The sequence below is a fragment of the Scomber japonicus genome, chromosome 17 (genome assembly GCF_027409825.1).
Source record: "Scomber japonicus isolate fScoJap1 chromosome 17, fScoJap1.pri, whole genome shotgun sequence".
In the NCBI taxonomy this organism is placed as follows: domain Eukaryota; kingdom Metazoa; phylum Chordata; class Actinopteri; order Scombriformes; family Scombridae; genus Scomber; species Scomber japonicus.
Window position 1 is genome coordinate 25,198,933 of NC_070594.1, and position 15,028 is coordinate 25,213,960.

General features: G+C 40.4%; 1 protein-coding gene across 1 annotated transcript in view; it reads left to right on the forward strand.

The window, feature by feature from the left end:
* The window catches only part of slc16a10 (solute carrier family 16 member 10), a 36,503-nt gene that overhangs the window by 16,041 nt on the left and 5,434 nt on the right, over positions 1 to 15,028 (forward strand). The window contains exons 2-5 of the mRNA XM_053336467.1: positions 2,968 to 3,112; positions 7,035 to 7,461; positions 13,130 to 13,273; positions 13,586 to 13,814. Of these exons, the coding sequence (XP_053192442.1) occupies positions 2,968 to 3,112; positions 7,035 to 7,461; positions 13,130 to 13,273; positions 13,586 to 13,814 (945 nt within the window). The remainder of the gene's footprint in view (positions 1 to 2,967; positions 3,113 to 7,034; positions 7,462 to 13,129; positions 13,274 to 13,585; positions 13,815 to 15,028) is intronic.

A 15,028-nucleotide genomic window follows, 5' to 3' on the forward strand; every position in this document is an offset into this window, starting at 1 on the left:
AATTTTTGACCATCTCTACTAGACACACACTTTGGCATTCATAGTAACACAGTAATACTTTTACCAGTATTTCATAGCATGATGTTCAAAGTTTCATGTTTCAATAACACATCAGCTACATTAATGCAGAGGTCTAAACCCAGAGTGAAATGATAAACCCTACTGCATGGTTCCATGTTGATGTGATAATACAGAGGGACATCAGGTCCTGTTTCTAGTCTGTTGGCAGCTAGTGCAGTTGATTTATTAACACCTTTTCCTCCTCACATTGTGTTTATTCCAGCGTGACAGTGTGAGACATCAGGCAGACTTTAAGTGGTCTCTGGTGTTAAATGAAGCTTACCTTCATTCTCCATGTTTGAACTAGATTTTAGCCTTTTGAGCATCTGTAGTCAACAGATTCCTAGAATGTACTACAGGGACACGCTGTTTATTTGATCAAGCTGGGAAAATGGTCTGTCTCACTGCAGCAATATAAGCCAAGTATGCCTGTCCATTAGTTGTTTCCATTGACTTTAGTTAATAGATAACTCACCAACCAGCTGCTTCAATACTGGTTTTGTAAATTTATTCACAAATTGGTCTTTAGGGAATCATGAGGACCTTTTTTGTACTTGGTACACTTATTTAATGTCCTAGCTCAGTGATTTATAACTAGGTACATGTACTGGTTACCAGGTGCCAAGTGCTGTGATTAAGAGAAAATGACTTAGCACAGAAGCAGTGAATGAAGTAGTCAGCTAAAAGTAATGAAGAAAAGTTCTAGGTAGCACAAGATGGTCAAACAGCATGATGACCACTGACTGGACAGAAGTAGACACCAATAAAACTAATGTTGAACACAACATATTTGAGTTTGAAGTCTGAACCTCAAGTTCTGAAAGATGACATCTCAGCACCTTTTTGAACCCACTCTCTCTGATTTACAGAAGGTTGTGTGTTATGCAGGTTTCACTGCTGTAGGTTCAGTCATTGTGGGGTGACAGGGTTCAAAACAGAGGGGTTTCCAGCAAGGAGTCTTTAACAAAGCAGACAGACGACTTAGGGCAACTGCCTTGTCTGTCAGTGTCCAAGCGGGCCTGCGGCAAGCGGTGAATGTCACCAGGACAGAATCCTGATATTACATTTTTTCAATTTGGAATTCCTTCTTGTCTGAAGCGTAAATGCTTTTAAATCGAGAGAACCAGAAGATGAAACCGCAACAGCAATTTCCTGTTGTCTTTGAGGGATTCTTTGCTCTTCTTGTTCTCTGCCATTTATTACATTATATAGCTTAAAGCAGGATGATATCCCCACAAATATGAGACCAAGCAGAGAGTACCCCCATTGAATTTGGGTCATTTCTTTCACTGCAGTGTCTGGGGTAAGTCCGAAAAGGCTTTGATTGTTTTGACTCACACAAGGACAGCAGACTGGGTCATTGAGTAGGAGGACGGTAACTAAATATAGGTTACACGTCAGTATTTTTACAAGGGGAAATATGAATGTGATGCTTTTGACTAACGGATGTCGAATTATGTATGAAATATGTTATCAAAGACAAACTAATATACACAGGAAAACTATTTTTAGCCATGCTGTGGTCATGACTTGAGGAATGTCGGTCCAGGCTGAAGTATCACACCAATTGAATAGGTTCTCATGTCAATTGTACAGACATTCAAAGTCCTCAGAGGATGGATTCTTATGACTTTGGTGACCCCCTGACTCTTCATCTACCATACTACCACTATGAGGTTGACATTTATGGTTTTTATTGGATTGCCTCAAAATATAATATGAATGGATGAGATTTGGTACAGACATCCATAGTCCCTAGAGGATGAATTGTAATACCTTTGAATTTTGATGTAAAGCCACCAGGAGGTCAAAGTTTTCAATTATCCAGTGATGATTTTGTACATACATTCATGGTATTACGTCTGTCTTGTGGGGCAACCTGAGTGTATAGTACCCTGACAGCATGGAGTCAGAGTAGGATTCAAAGAAAACACACAGCAGTAAAACCAGTAATAAACCTGTAACATGACACACCAGTCTCCCGTTACTCAAGTAAAAACCAGTCAACAAAAACATTCAAACTCCAGCTGCTCTACTTTTTTCTCACAGCTTTCCTGAGCTGTGATTTGACTTCAGAATTGAGAAAAACAACTTTACTCAGCCTGTATCTCCTGTATCACATGTGCAGAGCTGTCCTTCATCTCTCATTTTACTCTGCCTATGCCTTTATTTAGTGTAGTATATGTGATTAGCAACTTTAAAGTGCTCCAGGCAGTTGTTCCTCACTCTTGACTTCCCCATCTTTTTTAGGGTCAAATGTGCTGCACGAGGATTTCACAATTTGCCGGTCCCTGCCAATTGTGTGCTTCTTTTCCTTGACGGGAATAGAAGTTGGAAACAATTCATCGAAAAGCTTACCACGTTTCTATTTATGAAGCGTTTTTAAAGATCTTGATCTGGCTAACGAGCGAGCTAAAGAAAGGCATGGCATCTGTGTGCTTAGCATTGATGTTAGACCTTAGCGTTTTCCTGATCACTCCTTCCTGTCCACTGACTGTGTGTTCCTGTTGGCTCTATTGAAGATGTTAGTCATTTTATACTTGGAAAGGCGAGTGCTATGTCATAGCTATTACCAGACATGGTCTCGGGTTACTAAGGAAGCTGGACGCATGTATAAACAATATACAGTTTGACTGATAAACAACATCTACAAAAGGGGAAGACATCTGGGAACTGGAAGGGAATTGAGAGTATAGTGGTCTGTGTGTGTGTGTTAGTGTAAGTGAATGTGTCCTTGGATACAAGAGCAACAGTGTTCTAATATTGCGTTTCCGGGATTCGCCTGCAGCATCTGTCTTCCTGGAGAAAGTCTTGTTTAATGTCGTAACAGTTTGCTGGTCTGGATGTGAAATGATCAACCCATTTCTTCAGATTTTCTCATTTTCTTAATCTCCTTGTCTCCTGCAGCGTGGGTGGGCTCCCTCTCCATGGGGATGATCTTTTTCTGCTCTCCCATCGTCAGCATCTTCACAGACATCCTCGGCTGCAGGGTCACCGCTGTTGGAGGCGCCGCTGTTGGCCTGGTTGGCCTCCTGGCCAGCTCTTTTGTCACGTAAGGAAGAAAATATGAGTGTCAAATGAGAATAAGTTGCACACATTATATATGAGTCTTATCCTTACAACATTTTTGGGATAATTTGTTTAAATACGTACTTCTTAACCCTTACCCATGTTCATATTCTGACTCATAATTAGTCTCTACACCAATTCACAGTCATAAACTCCCCATCAGTTTGATTCATATTGTTTAAAATCCCTGTTTTATAGTCTAGGAAAACATTTTATAGAATATGAAGAATACATGTTTGAATAATGATTTTTTTTAAATAAACACAGGTCAAACTTGTACATTTGCATATAAAAATGTGTATCAGCTGCACAAAAATAAAATAATGTATTTTATCTCTATTTGTATACTGTGGGTCACATTAGGAAACGTCCTGTATGTAAGGGATAAAATCGAATTAACCATTACATTTACCCTCTGAAGCATTTAAGCTTTTTTCTTTTTTTTTAACCCTTAATACATTCATAAACACACTATAACAAACTAGAATGTAGAGCTTCAAAGTTCATTCTTGATTTTGGAAACACCATTTGAAAAAAAACAGTCTCACCACAAGGTCAGTTTAGTAGCTGTTGTGGGACTTTTGGTCATATCAAATAATCTTACTCAGCAGATGCTTTGCCAAGATATAATGTAAACATGTTCCTGAGTACGTTAGAGACTTCCTGTCCACGTTCGCTTAAACTATGAGATTAACATTTCAAGTCTGACACTGAAAACAATCATATCGCATGGTCCATTTAGTAGCTGTCCTGGGGCTTTTAATCTTAACACATGATCTTCCTCAGTAGATGGAGTTACTTTTGAGCCAACATGGCCGAGAAAGTCCATAAAGTGCTCTGCCTGCAGAGGAAGATGGTGTGGTGCAATTGGAAGCTCTAGAACAGCTGCTAAATGGACCTTTTGGTGAGATTGTCAAACTATAATATAACTGTAAGGAAACAGGGTCATATTTGCATCTAGTTGTCAGTAACTGTAATGCCTTTGAATTAAACATCCATAAGTGGTCTATAAAACACTTAATGAAGTCCTAACAGTGTTTTTTATAAAGCATTTATTAACTGTTTATATAGCAGTTACAGAGTATAAGTTTTAAAGTTTTAATATACCTGTTTACAATATAGGGTCTTGTTGAGTTGAGCTGAGCTCCTAAAACAAAGCACACTTCTTTGAGGTTTATCGTTCCTCTGTGGATGAGAGGCTCTCTCTTCTAGCACTCGGTTGTTAATAATTTCTTGGAATCTCATATTTGTCTGCACGTGAGGAAACACTCACACCAACATGCAGAAATACCTGATCCAAGCAGCAAGTCACAAGCCCTCCAGCCTCACCTTGTCATCACTTTTAAATGTAATAAATAGGTAATAAAGCTATCTTAACTGCGGCTTATCAAGTGTTTCACAAACAACAGGATTGCTGACAGCTCAGTTCTGCAGTGCACAGGACTTTGGAACCACCATCCTGTATTTATTCGGACCTTCACCAACATTTGCCGAGACAGAAGTTGTTATATTAAAAGAACAAAATAAAGAACAAATATCTGTTTATGTCTCTAGAGATCTTCAGAAAACTGCTTTCAAGCTTGATTCATTGAGGAAGTCTCATAGCGATCAATATCTCTTTTATGAGAGAGATTAGAGAAGAAATTAAGTCTGTATACATACATATACTTTATGTATTTCATATTTCTTTATATTATTCATAGTACTGGAAACAAGTCTGCCCCAGTTCAGAATTGCTGTTTCCCCGTGTGTTGTCCTGTTTCACTCTTTGTGTTGCACCAGTAAAGTTCTTCTACAGCTAGAACAGCTGTTATTACAAGCGTCCACATGGCTCTTTATACAACCCTCATGATATCTTAGTGATATCTTAGAAATGGAATCAGTGATTAGTTTAAAGTGCTCATATCTAAACCGACTTTACAAGGTGTGGCACAATCAAGAATAGTAAATGTGCCTTGGATTGATGTTTGACAGATTCTGTCTCGCACCTAATATTTATTGTTTTGAACGAAGTGTTCAGTGTGAGTTATGTGGATCAAACCAAATGCTATCAAACCAAATTTCACTAACACTGTACTGTATTGATGAGATTTCCATTGAGCGCATGGATCAGAGTAAGAACATGAAACATCTGTGCTCTGCCTTTTGAAGTTAAGAACAAGTTGTAAATGAATAAAAGAGATCTGGAGGTCATCAAAAAAGGCTGTAACCTAGAGATAGCCTGGTTGTGTTGGAACCGATAGCATAAAAGATGGTGTCATCAGCATAAAAATGCATGTATATGGTAAATAGCAGGGGATTAATATTCATCCTTGAGGGACACCTTTCTCGATCAAATGTCTGAACTTTACCAGAAAGATTTGCTTTGAGCCAGCTGTAAGAAGAATCATCAAGACCCAAGGGCAAGCTGCTTACTAATGAAAATGTTAGGATCAACAGTAGTTACACACATTCATCAAAAAGATTATAACAAGACAACCATGACCTTCTGTTGCTGCGATGCAATGTTAATCTCTACCTCTCCCTCTACAGTCTATTTTTCCCGTATTACCTGTATTACTTATTCATCAATCATCTGAAGGAGCAGATGATTTAAAAAGCCAGGAGCAACTACTATAAACTTGTTTTTACTTGCTTAATCTTGTTGATGGAGATCTGCTTTAGCAAAACCTGTAAAATGAATAATATATACAGCACAAATCAAAAGTTTGGACACACCTTAACATTCACTTGAATCAGCAAGTTTGTCTAAACTTTTGACTGGTACTACCAGAATTGTTAATAGAGAGAGTTCAGACAACTTGGTCTCAACAGTCCCGTGCTATGATTGGTTCAGGGGCTGTCACGTGATTCAGAGGTGCCATGTTGTCACCACAGCTACATCCCAGTTCTCAGTGACATTAATAGAAGGTGACAGGTGAAGATCTAGTGTAATAAGTTAATAAAACATCATTTAGCTGTATTTAGCTCTATGGGAGAATACAATGCAGTGTTCCCCAGTCCTGCTCATCCTGTATTATGAAGGACAGCAGACCAGTGAAAAATGTGAGTGCATCCACAATGACCTGGATGTGTTGGTATGGGTGTCAGAGTGTGTGTATTGAAAAATAAATGTGTGTGTGAGTGTGTGTGTGGTGGACATAAATGTGTTTAAAAAAATACAAATGGAGAATTGATATGGTCTTGCAGGTCTGCATTTATAGGATTATGTCTACATCTCTCTTTTACACCCACACATCCACTTTCACTCATGTATCAACTCACACACACATGCACACACATGCACACGCACACACAGGTTGTAAAACTCAATAGAATATAATATATAACACTTCAAATGTGCTGTACTGTATTCGTAAATGTACAGCACATTTCGGCTAGTGAACTTTGAAGGTATGTGTGTGTGAGAGAGAGAGAGAGATAGAGAGGGATTTAGATGTAATGCAAAAAATGCAGATCTGCAAGAATCTATTTGTATCTGCACATACACAGGGAGTGGAGGAAGAGAAAGGTAAACACTGATTGTGATGACTGCAACACATATGGGCTTACTTCTGTAGGGATCTTTTCCATGCTGTGAGCCATTGACAATGACATTAATGAGCCTGTCACTGGCGAAAACAAGTGCTTTATTTAGACATAGCATGTCCGCCTCGTTTAATTGCACTCAGAACCATCGGACCTTATGGTGACAACATGGCGTCTATTTTTGATTTGTCAGAACTCTCTCTGTTAGTGGCTCTGGGTACTGTATTTTAACAGCTGCCTATTGGAGAGCTTTGATAACTTCTCTTACAGCTAACACTTTTGAATTTTTATCCTGGAAATTCATTTATGTCAGTAGTATAAGAGTTCAACTGAAAAGGCTGTTTAGTAATATACCTTGATGTTTTGGGTCCCTGCAGGTCCCTGGGCCCCATGTACTTCACCTATGGCATTGTGTTCGCCTGTGGCTGCTCTTTCGCCTACCAGCCCAGCCTGGTCATCTTGGGTCACTACTTCAAGAAGCGCCTGGGCCTGGTGAATGGCATCGTTACAGCTGGCAGCAGCATCTTCACCATCACCCTTCCCTTCGTGCTGTCAGGTCTGCTGGAGAAAGCAGGCCTCCAGAACACCATGCGCGTCCTCTGCATCCTCATGTTTGTGCTGATGCTGGCCGGCTTCACCTACAAGCCCCTGATGCCAGTCAAACCCAGTAGTAACGGCCCAGGCAAGTGTCCACCCATGAAGGAGATCTTCAACCTCAACATCTGGAAGTCTTTGGGATATCGCATATGGGCCTTCGGTATCCCAGCAGCCCTTTATGGCTACTTTGTGCCTTATGTTCACCTGGTAAGTGTGTGTTTTTCTATTAGTCTCGTCCTTTGTGGTTTCCCAATCCAATTCACTTTCACTGACCTTCACGTGTACTGCATGTTTATATGTTGTTTGTGTTGCCGAGTATCACCCCCTCACTCTCTGGGTCAAGGGTTACTCCAATGACGAATAGCAGCGCCCAAATGCTAACAGACAGATACATGGTGTGATTTCTCAGTATCCGAATCCCATGTTTTTGAGTGTTCATTGGCACAGGGGAGAATAAGAGCAAAAGGTCAACTAGGGAGCTTCAACAACACAGATATCAAGAGACACACTAGCAACGGGGGTTACATTAATGTGAAACTTGAGAGGGAGGGAAGTCTAAATCCCGGTTTGGTGTCTGGTGTGGAATGTAAGCAGCAGCTAGGTATGTAAACACCTAAATACAAAATACTCCTCCTACTACTTCTCAAAAGCTACGTAAGTTACGTTCAGTTTTAACGTTGATCTATCAAATCTCAGAGAGCAGCACTTTATGATTCCTTTGCCAGAGCTCATGTCCTCTCGAGATACTTCAGCCGTGACAGAAAGAGACTCAAGACACAGTTCTCTAAACATGTGTCACTTTCCCTGAATCGCAATTTATTTCGGCTATAAGATGGGAAAATGTGACTTTGGAGAAAACATCTTCCTGGGAGGGCTGTGGAGCAAAGCCTGGATGTGTTGAACGGACTCAGGAGACGACTTGTTTATTTAGACACGATGACTCTGTTATTGGAGGGAGATCAGCCTATCCCGGAGATCCCAGCCTTTTGTTTTCCCAACACTTCTCCCGTGTCTGCTCCTCAGACTAGGACACAGCAGGGGCTCGCCGACAGTCTCAGCACCACCCTTGGCCCTCATAGCCCCCCTGCACCCACCTCTCCCCCTAAACACGGAGCCCACCCTCCAGCACTCCTCTCTGCACTTCAGGCCAGGCTCCAGCCTTGTGACTCTGCATGGGAAGAAAAAGAAGGAAAAAACATTGGGTCAAATAGCACATTGTTCAGTTTTTCAGGAAGAGACTCCTACTAAGCCCTCGAAACCTCTCCATACGTTCCTTTCTTTGTGTGTGTGTGTGTGTGTGTGTGTGTGTGTTTCCTTTAACAAAATGCTGAGTGCAGCCATTCAGAGCCACACAGCGATTGCTCCATGTGTTTTTTCCTCCTCTTTTCAAATCAAGCTGCACATATCTGAAGACAGTAAAAGTGTAAAGTCCAATTTAGGATATGCGCACGCACGCACACACACTCACACACACACAATTCATTTATTTAATTTATTAAGTGTTGCTGATAAGAGATAAGAAGTTGTCCTTCAGGTATAGTGAGTTTGCTTTGAAAGTGAGTTGGTAAAAGGTGTGGTCAGCTATTGTCAAGGGTAGAGTAGTACAACAAATTGAAGACATTTACTACTACTAAGTTCCATCATATCAGCCCAACAGGTAATGCATGCCCTGCCTGTGCTGAGTCAGAATGGCTGAATCATCACAGATTCACATTAACATCACACAGAGTGGCACTTCTCTTTTGTAAAGCTGCTTTTAGTTTTTTTTTTTAAATAAGCCTGTGTCAGTGTGTTTAATGAGGAGCACCTGCAGGGCTGCGGTGTGCGGGCTGAAAACGGGGCTGGAGGCTTTAATGACCATAAAACAGCCAAGAAGAGAGAGCAGAGAGAATGTGTGTTGGTGCTCAGTGAGGCTTTCGAAGGGAAAAGTCACTGTTAAACACACTATTAAAATAGGTTGTAAGAGTGCATTGGTTTTGTGCAATGTTATTACCTGAATGTAGCATGTCATGTTGATTCTGGAGACCTGGCACCTTCCCTGCTGACATTTTCGCTCGTCATAGCAGGAGAGGCACAGGTGTTACTAATAACATTAATGAGGGCTCTGCTACATTTATGTCACAGTAAGCCATGCCAGTGAGCACAGCGCCATTGAGCTGGAACAGTCACACCTAAAAGAAAAATGGCCTTTGTTAGTGCTATTAATAAATATTTTTCTGACAGCTCTGAATGCTAGCTGTGAGAATAATGGAGAAAAAATGTAAGATTGGTATCAGGTCCTGACAGTTAAACTAGATTAACTAACTTTAGCTTAACTTTTAGTTTCCTCTAGCATTGGCATGAGGATTAAATGTCAGTTTGTCTAATGTTTGGTTATTGACCAAATACTATAATATTCTTATCATTACCAAATGCTAGCATGCTCACACAATTAAGCAAAGTGAGATATTGAACATGAAAATACATCAGCATATTAGCATTGTCACTGTGAGCATGTTAACATGCTGATGTTAGCAAAAGTAAGAAAAATGTCCTAAGTAGGAAATGATTTTGTGTATATAAAAGCACGAGTTAGACAAGAAGAAAGGAGATTGGATAAAAAGTTGAACAGTGTATTTGCTTATTATTTCTTAGTAAAATGTCAGTTGAACAGTGTATTTGCTTATTATTTCTTAGTAAAATGTCAGTTGAACACTGTATTTGCTTATTATTTCTTAGTAAAATGTCAGGTCACTGTGAGCATGTTAGCATGTTAATGTTAGAATTTGGCTTGGAGCACCACTGTGTCTAAGTAGGAAAACTAAAGGTATTAAAAAAAAGGCAAAGTAGGAAAAATTTCCTGAGTGGGAAATGATTTTGTGTATATTAAAATTAGACTAGAGGAAAGGAGATTGGCTTAAAAGTGGTTAGTAGTTGAACTAGGTATTTTCTTATTGTGATTTCTTAATGTGACACATAGCGAGGACAAGACAAAACAACTGTTCTAACTTGTTACTAATTTTTGTTGATTGACTTATAGATGTTATCACATGTGCCTGAAAACATGATCAGAAACATGCATACTATCAAAAAACTAACAACTGAAAACCTTCCTTCTGAAATCTCTGAAGGACATCATGGCTTAAATTTGGTCGATTTAAACAGGGTTACTGTGGTGTGTTTTGTCTGCGTATAGTAATGTGGGGGTGACAGACAGGGTGCAGTAGTGTTTGCAGACTAAGGTGCACTGCATCAGATTCAGACACATTCTGATTGGTGGCGATGATTGATCGGCTTGTGTTTATACGCCAACAGTAGCATGATTACAGGCTGGAACAAGATAAGTGGAACAAGATAACCACTGCTGAATCTATATGCCCGTCTAATTTGCTTGGAGACAGAGGAGCTTCACTTTGTTTTTCTTGCATTTTTATTTATAATGTGTAAACATGTGACACAGCACCATACTGCAAGCTAGCAGGAAGCCTCGAATACATAACAGACATAATTGATGCAGTGTGTGAATGAGTCAGAGAGTTCAATAAGGAATGTCTTCTTGTGTGTGCCTGAAAAATCCCAGTGGCATTTACGCAGCTTGTCACTATGACAGAGGGATTGTGTTTCATAGATTTATAGATGTCTGTCCAACAAGGTAACAGTGTGATATCAGAGCAGAGGGACTGTCCTAACCTTATCAAAGGATGATAGGTGTGTGATGTTTTTGTTTGTGTGTTTGTTTCTCTCGCTTGGTCATTTCTTAGAGATCTGCAATGTTATCTTGTGTCTTGGCTACATGATCCACTTGACCTGATCATGGTTTACTGAGGCAAAGTTACACCATCACCATATTGCACCACAGTGGATTCTTACAGATAAGGAACCACTCATCTCTCAAGATAAGCAAACAGATGAACAAGTGTAGCTGTGAAGAAATACTGAGTAATATCTCAGAGTGGCCATAAAACATATCGTTATGTGGAATTATTCTGGTGAATGTTGTAAAAAGTGTACCAGAAATACAGTTTCTGGTGAAGTCTAAAAAATGTAGAAAATGTTGTTTTTTTCAGTATTTCGTGATTTTCTGGTGAAGAAAACTGTTCCAAAAACAACATTCTTTAGACTACTAATTATCAAATACTCACTGACTGATAAGGGTTATGATAAGAGAGGTCTAAGTCAGTAACTAACCCTTTTAAATAAGATTTCAGTAGGGAGAATGCCAGTCATATCTAGCTCTTTGAAAATCACTTCCTTGTTAAGGTTCAGCCTTGATTGGCTGTGTGTCATCCACCATCAGTCATTCTGCTGACCTGACATGTGTATGCATACACACACACACACACACACACACACACACACACACACACACACACACACTAACACGCACACACACGCACATACACGCGCACACACAAACACACACTGTGAGTCTCAAGTTGCTATGCCTGCAGCAATGCTTTTTGGATGTGGCAACCCTCTCTGAGCATTACACCCCTGAATACAGAGCCTGTTGCTGTTCCATATTGACAAAGACAATAAGTCATCCAGAGGTCATTGCAGATGGATGTGTGACCGACACAGTAGTGAAGGGTGGGGGCTGGGCAGTGGGGGGAGAGGGTGGGGGGCAGGGGTTGGTAAAGGCAGCAGACAGACAGGGCTTTTGAGCAGGACTGCTGCTGCCTGCCTGGAGGTATAGTAGAAGTAGCTGGCAGGGCTCCACACAGCAGGCCCCTCGCTTTCTCTCTGGCTCTCTGAGTCAGGGCCTCACAGATTGGTGCTTCGGGGTAGGAGGGACATGGATACAGCGAGCAGTCTGGAAAACAAACATCTGGGCTGCTCAGTCCCGATCTGAAGTGGAAACTAGTATTTACTGCCCATAAAAAAATGGAAGATAAATGAGGAATGCTGAAATATAGACAGGGTTTTGCTGGATAAAGGTGCTGATGAATAGCAGTAGACATAGCAGTAATAACAAACTCCTGCCTGAAGAATGGCTAATACATCACAGAGAAGCGGGAGGCGCCACTCTGTTTGCAAAACTAAGACATTTTCTTGCCCAATTGCTAAATTGCCTAATTGCAACACTGCCAACCAATGTTCATATATGATTACAACAAGATTTCTGAACAAAGTATGCAGAACACTGAGCATCCCATTCAAGTGAAGTGTCAAGTCCTCAGCACATTTTCATCTTCACCCATCATAATCATCATCATCAAATTCTTGCCTATAAGCTTTACTGTCTGTCTTAAATCCTACATAACATGCCTGAATAATAATAATAATGTTCTTCAGTCCCAGCAGTCAGGCCTGCTTTAGACCTCCTAAAAACTATAAGTGCTGCAACTGCTGCAATGAATGACACTGTTAACTTTACATTACGCTGCCCTCTTTGCTTTCTGTGGGTTTTGATCATATCTTTATGGTTAAGTTCAGACAGACAATTGCAAATCAAGTACCCAGATGGTTTAGAAAGGAAAACTGTCCACCTTTCATTTACTCTTCACATATTTATTCTCTAAATGAGCACTCCAATGTCCATTTTACACTGATGATACCATCTTTCTCGAGATTGGTCTTATTTTGACAACCTTTAGACTTCTTTTATTCATTTAAAACATGTTCCAAACTCAAAAAAAGTTATACATTTAAAAGAGCATCCATGCTCTCACTGTAAATCTAAAAGATACAGTACTGCGTTGTAATTTAAGAATTTGGTGAGATAGTAGATTATCCTTAAAAGCACCTCACTCGAAAACTTAAGAGATCTCCACCACTGCAGTTGTGTTTGCTTGATGTTCCCTCTGCTGTTTGTATTTCTTTTACTGGACGTCACTAGATACTGGAATAGAACCATGAGACAGCCGTGTTCATCTGTTTCTTTAATTGTCCACAGATGAAGCATGTGGAGGAGCGTTTCGGACAAGATGCCAATAAAGAGGTCCTCCTCATGTGTATTGGCGTCACATCTGGGGTGGGCCGTCTTATCTTTGGCAGGGTGGCAGACTACGTTCAAGGAGTCAACAAAGTCTACCTGCAGGTGAGTGACTGGCCTCCACACACAAGGAAAAGAGACTCAGAGTTGGTGTAGCTGTCATTTCTGTATACTTTCCAGCTGATGTGGTGTACCAGAGTTCTAATATGCTGATATTCAACATTTGTATTCCTCTTTTTACATGGAAAAAGCTGTGACCACTGAAAAGCCTGAAACAGCATTTTTATGATCTCGTGATAGTAAAAACATCAACACTTGAAAGGAAACTGCACTGAAACGGAACATTTTTAAATTACTACATGAATTACTACAAAGTCAAAGAATTTAAAGAACCAACCGCATCCTGCTTCCTCCCAGGTTACTTCCTTCGTTGTCATCGGTTTGATGTCCATGATGATCCCTCTGTGCCACGTCTTTGGGGGGCTGATCGCTGTGTGCCTGCTGATGGGACTGTTTGACGGGTGCTTCATCTGCATCATGGCCCCCATCGCCTTCGAGCTGGTCGGGTCCAAAGATGTGTCCCAGGCCATCGGTTTCCTGTTAGGTCTTATGTCGGTGCCCATGACTGTTGGACCTCCAATTGCAGGTAAGACAGGAAGAGACTAAAGCCTGTGTTCATGTTCTCAATAAGCAGCTGAATATAAGATCATATGATAGCTCAGATCATGCTGAACAGTGACAACAGCTAGTACTACACATTTGTTCAGCGAATTTAGATCATTTTCATCAGCTGGAGCACCATGTAGCTTCAGTTCAAATCTACCCTACTAAAGTGCCTTTGAGCCAGAAGTGCTGGTCTGTAGTTGACCCTGACCTCTGACCTCACTGTGAAGGACACCTATCATTTATTATTTTCTATTTGAATGAACAGCCTTATTGCCAGGCACCATCAAATATACATCACAGTCATTGAAAAGCAGGGACAGTAAATATTTAGTTAGCTCTACATAATTGAGGTATAATGATTCAATCAATCAATCAATCAATCTTTATTTGTATAGCGCCAAATCACAACAGAGTTATCTCAAGGCTCTTTACACATAGAGCAGGTTCTAAACCGAACTCTTCAGGTTTTAACTTTAAAGAGACCCAACATTCCCACATGAGCAACAGTGGCGAGAAAAAACTCCCTTCTAACAGGAAGAAACCTCAGAACCAGACTCAGAGTGGGAGAACATCTGCCTCGACCGGTTGGGGTAGAGAGGAGAGAAAGGAAGGATAGAGGAGAGAAGCACAATGAAAATCAACAATGAAGATAGAAGGTCCGGGACTAGAATCTGTCATCCGGACGTCTACAGGCCCAGATTACCTGTGAGACCAGAAAGCACAGACAACTCAGGGGCAGAAGTTTAGCTTATTGAATGCATTAATAGTACATGAATGTTAATGATTCATAAATGGTAAATCATACAAAAAAGGTAGGAGATGGAAAAGGAAAACCAGTTGCAATATTCTTTATTCAGTCGGGCTTGACTGATACTGGATTATTGGATATACCTAAAATGCTGCCAAAATAACTTATAAAGAATAAAATATTTCAGCATATATCGGACAACATATACAGCATACTGATATGACCGTGATAGGCCAATATCAGCCAATCATATCAGCTGACTGATATATTGGATGGGATCTATATTATCAGTTGAGTCCGTTGTTTAATGAATGATGCCTCAGTGTCCCAGTGTTGGTAATGAATGCGGTGGTAGTATTTACAGAAATGTAAAAATAGTCCACTACAAGTAAAAGTCCTGCATTCAAAATCTCATTAACAGATAAATGTACTTCAGATATGAAAAT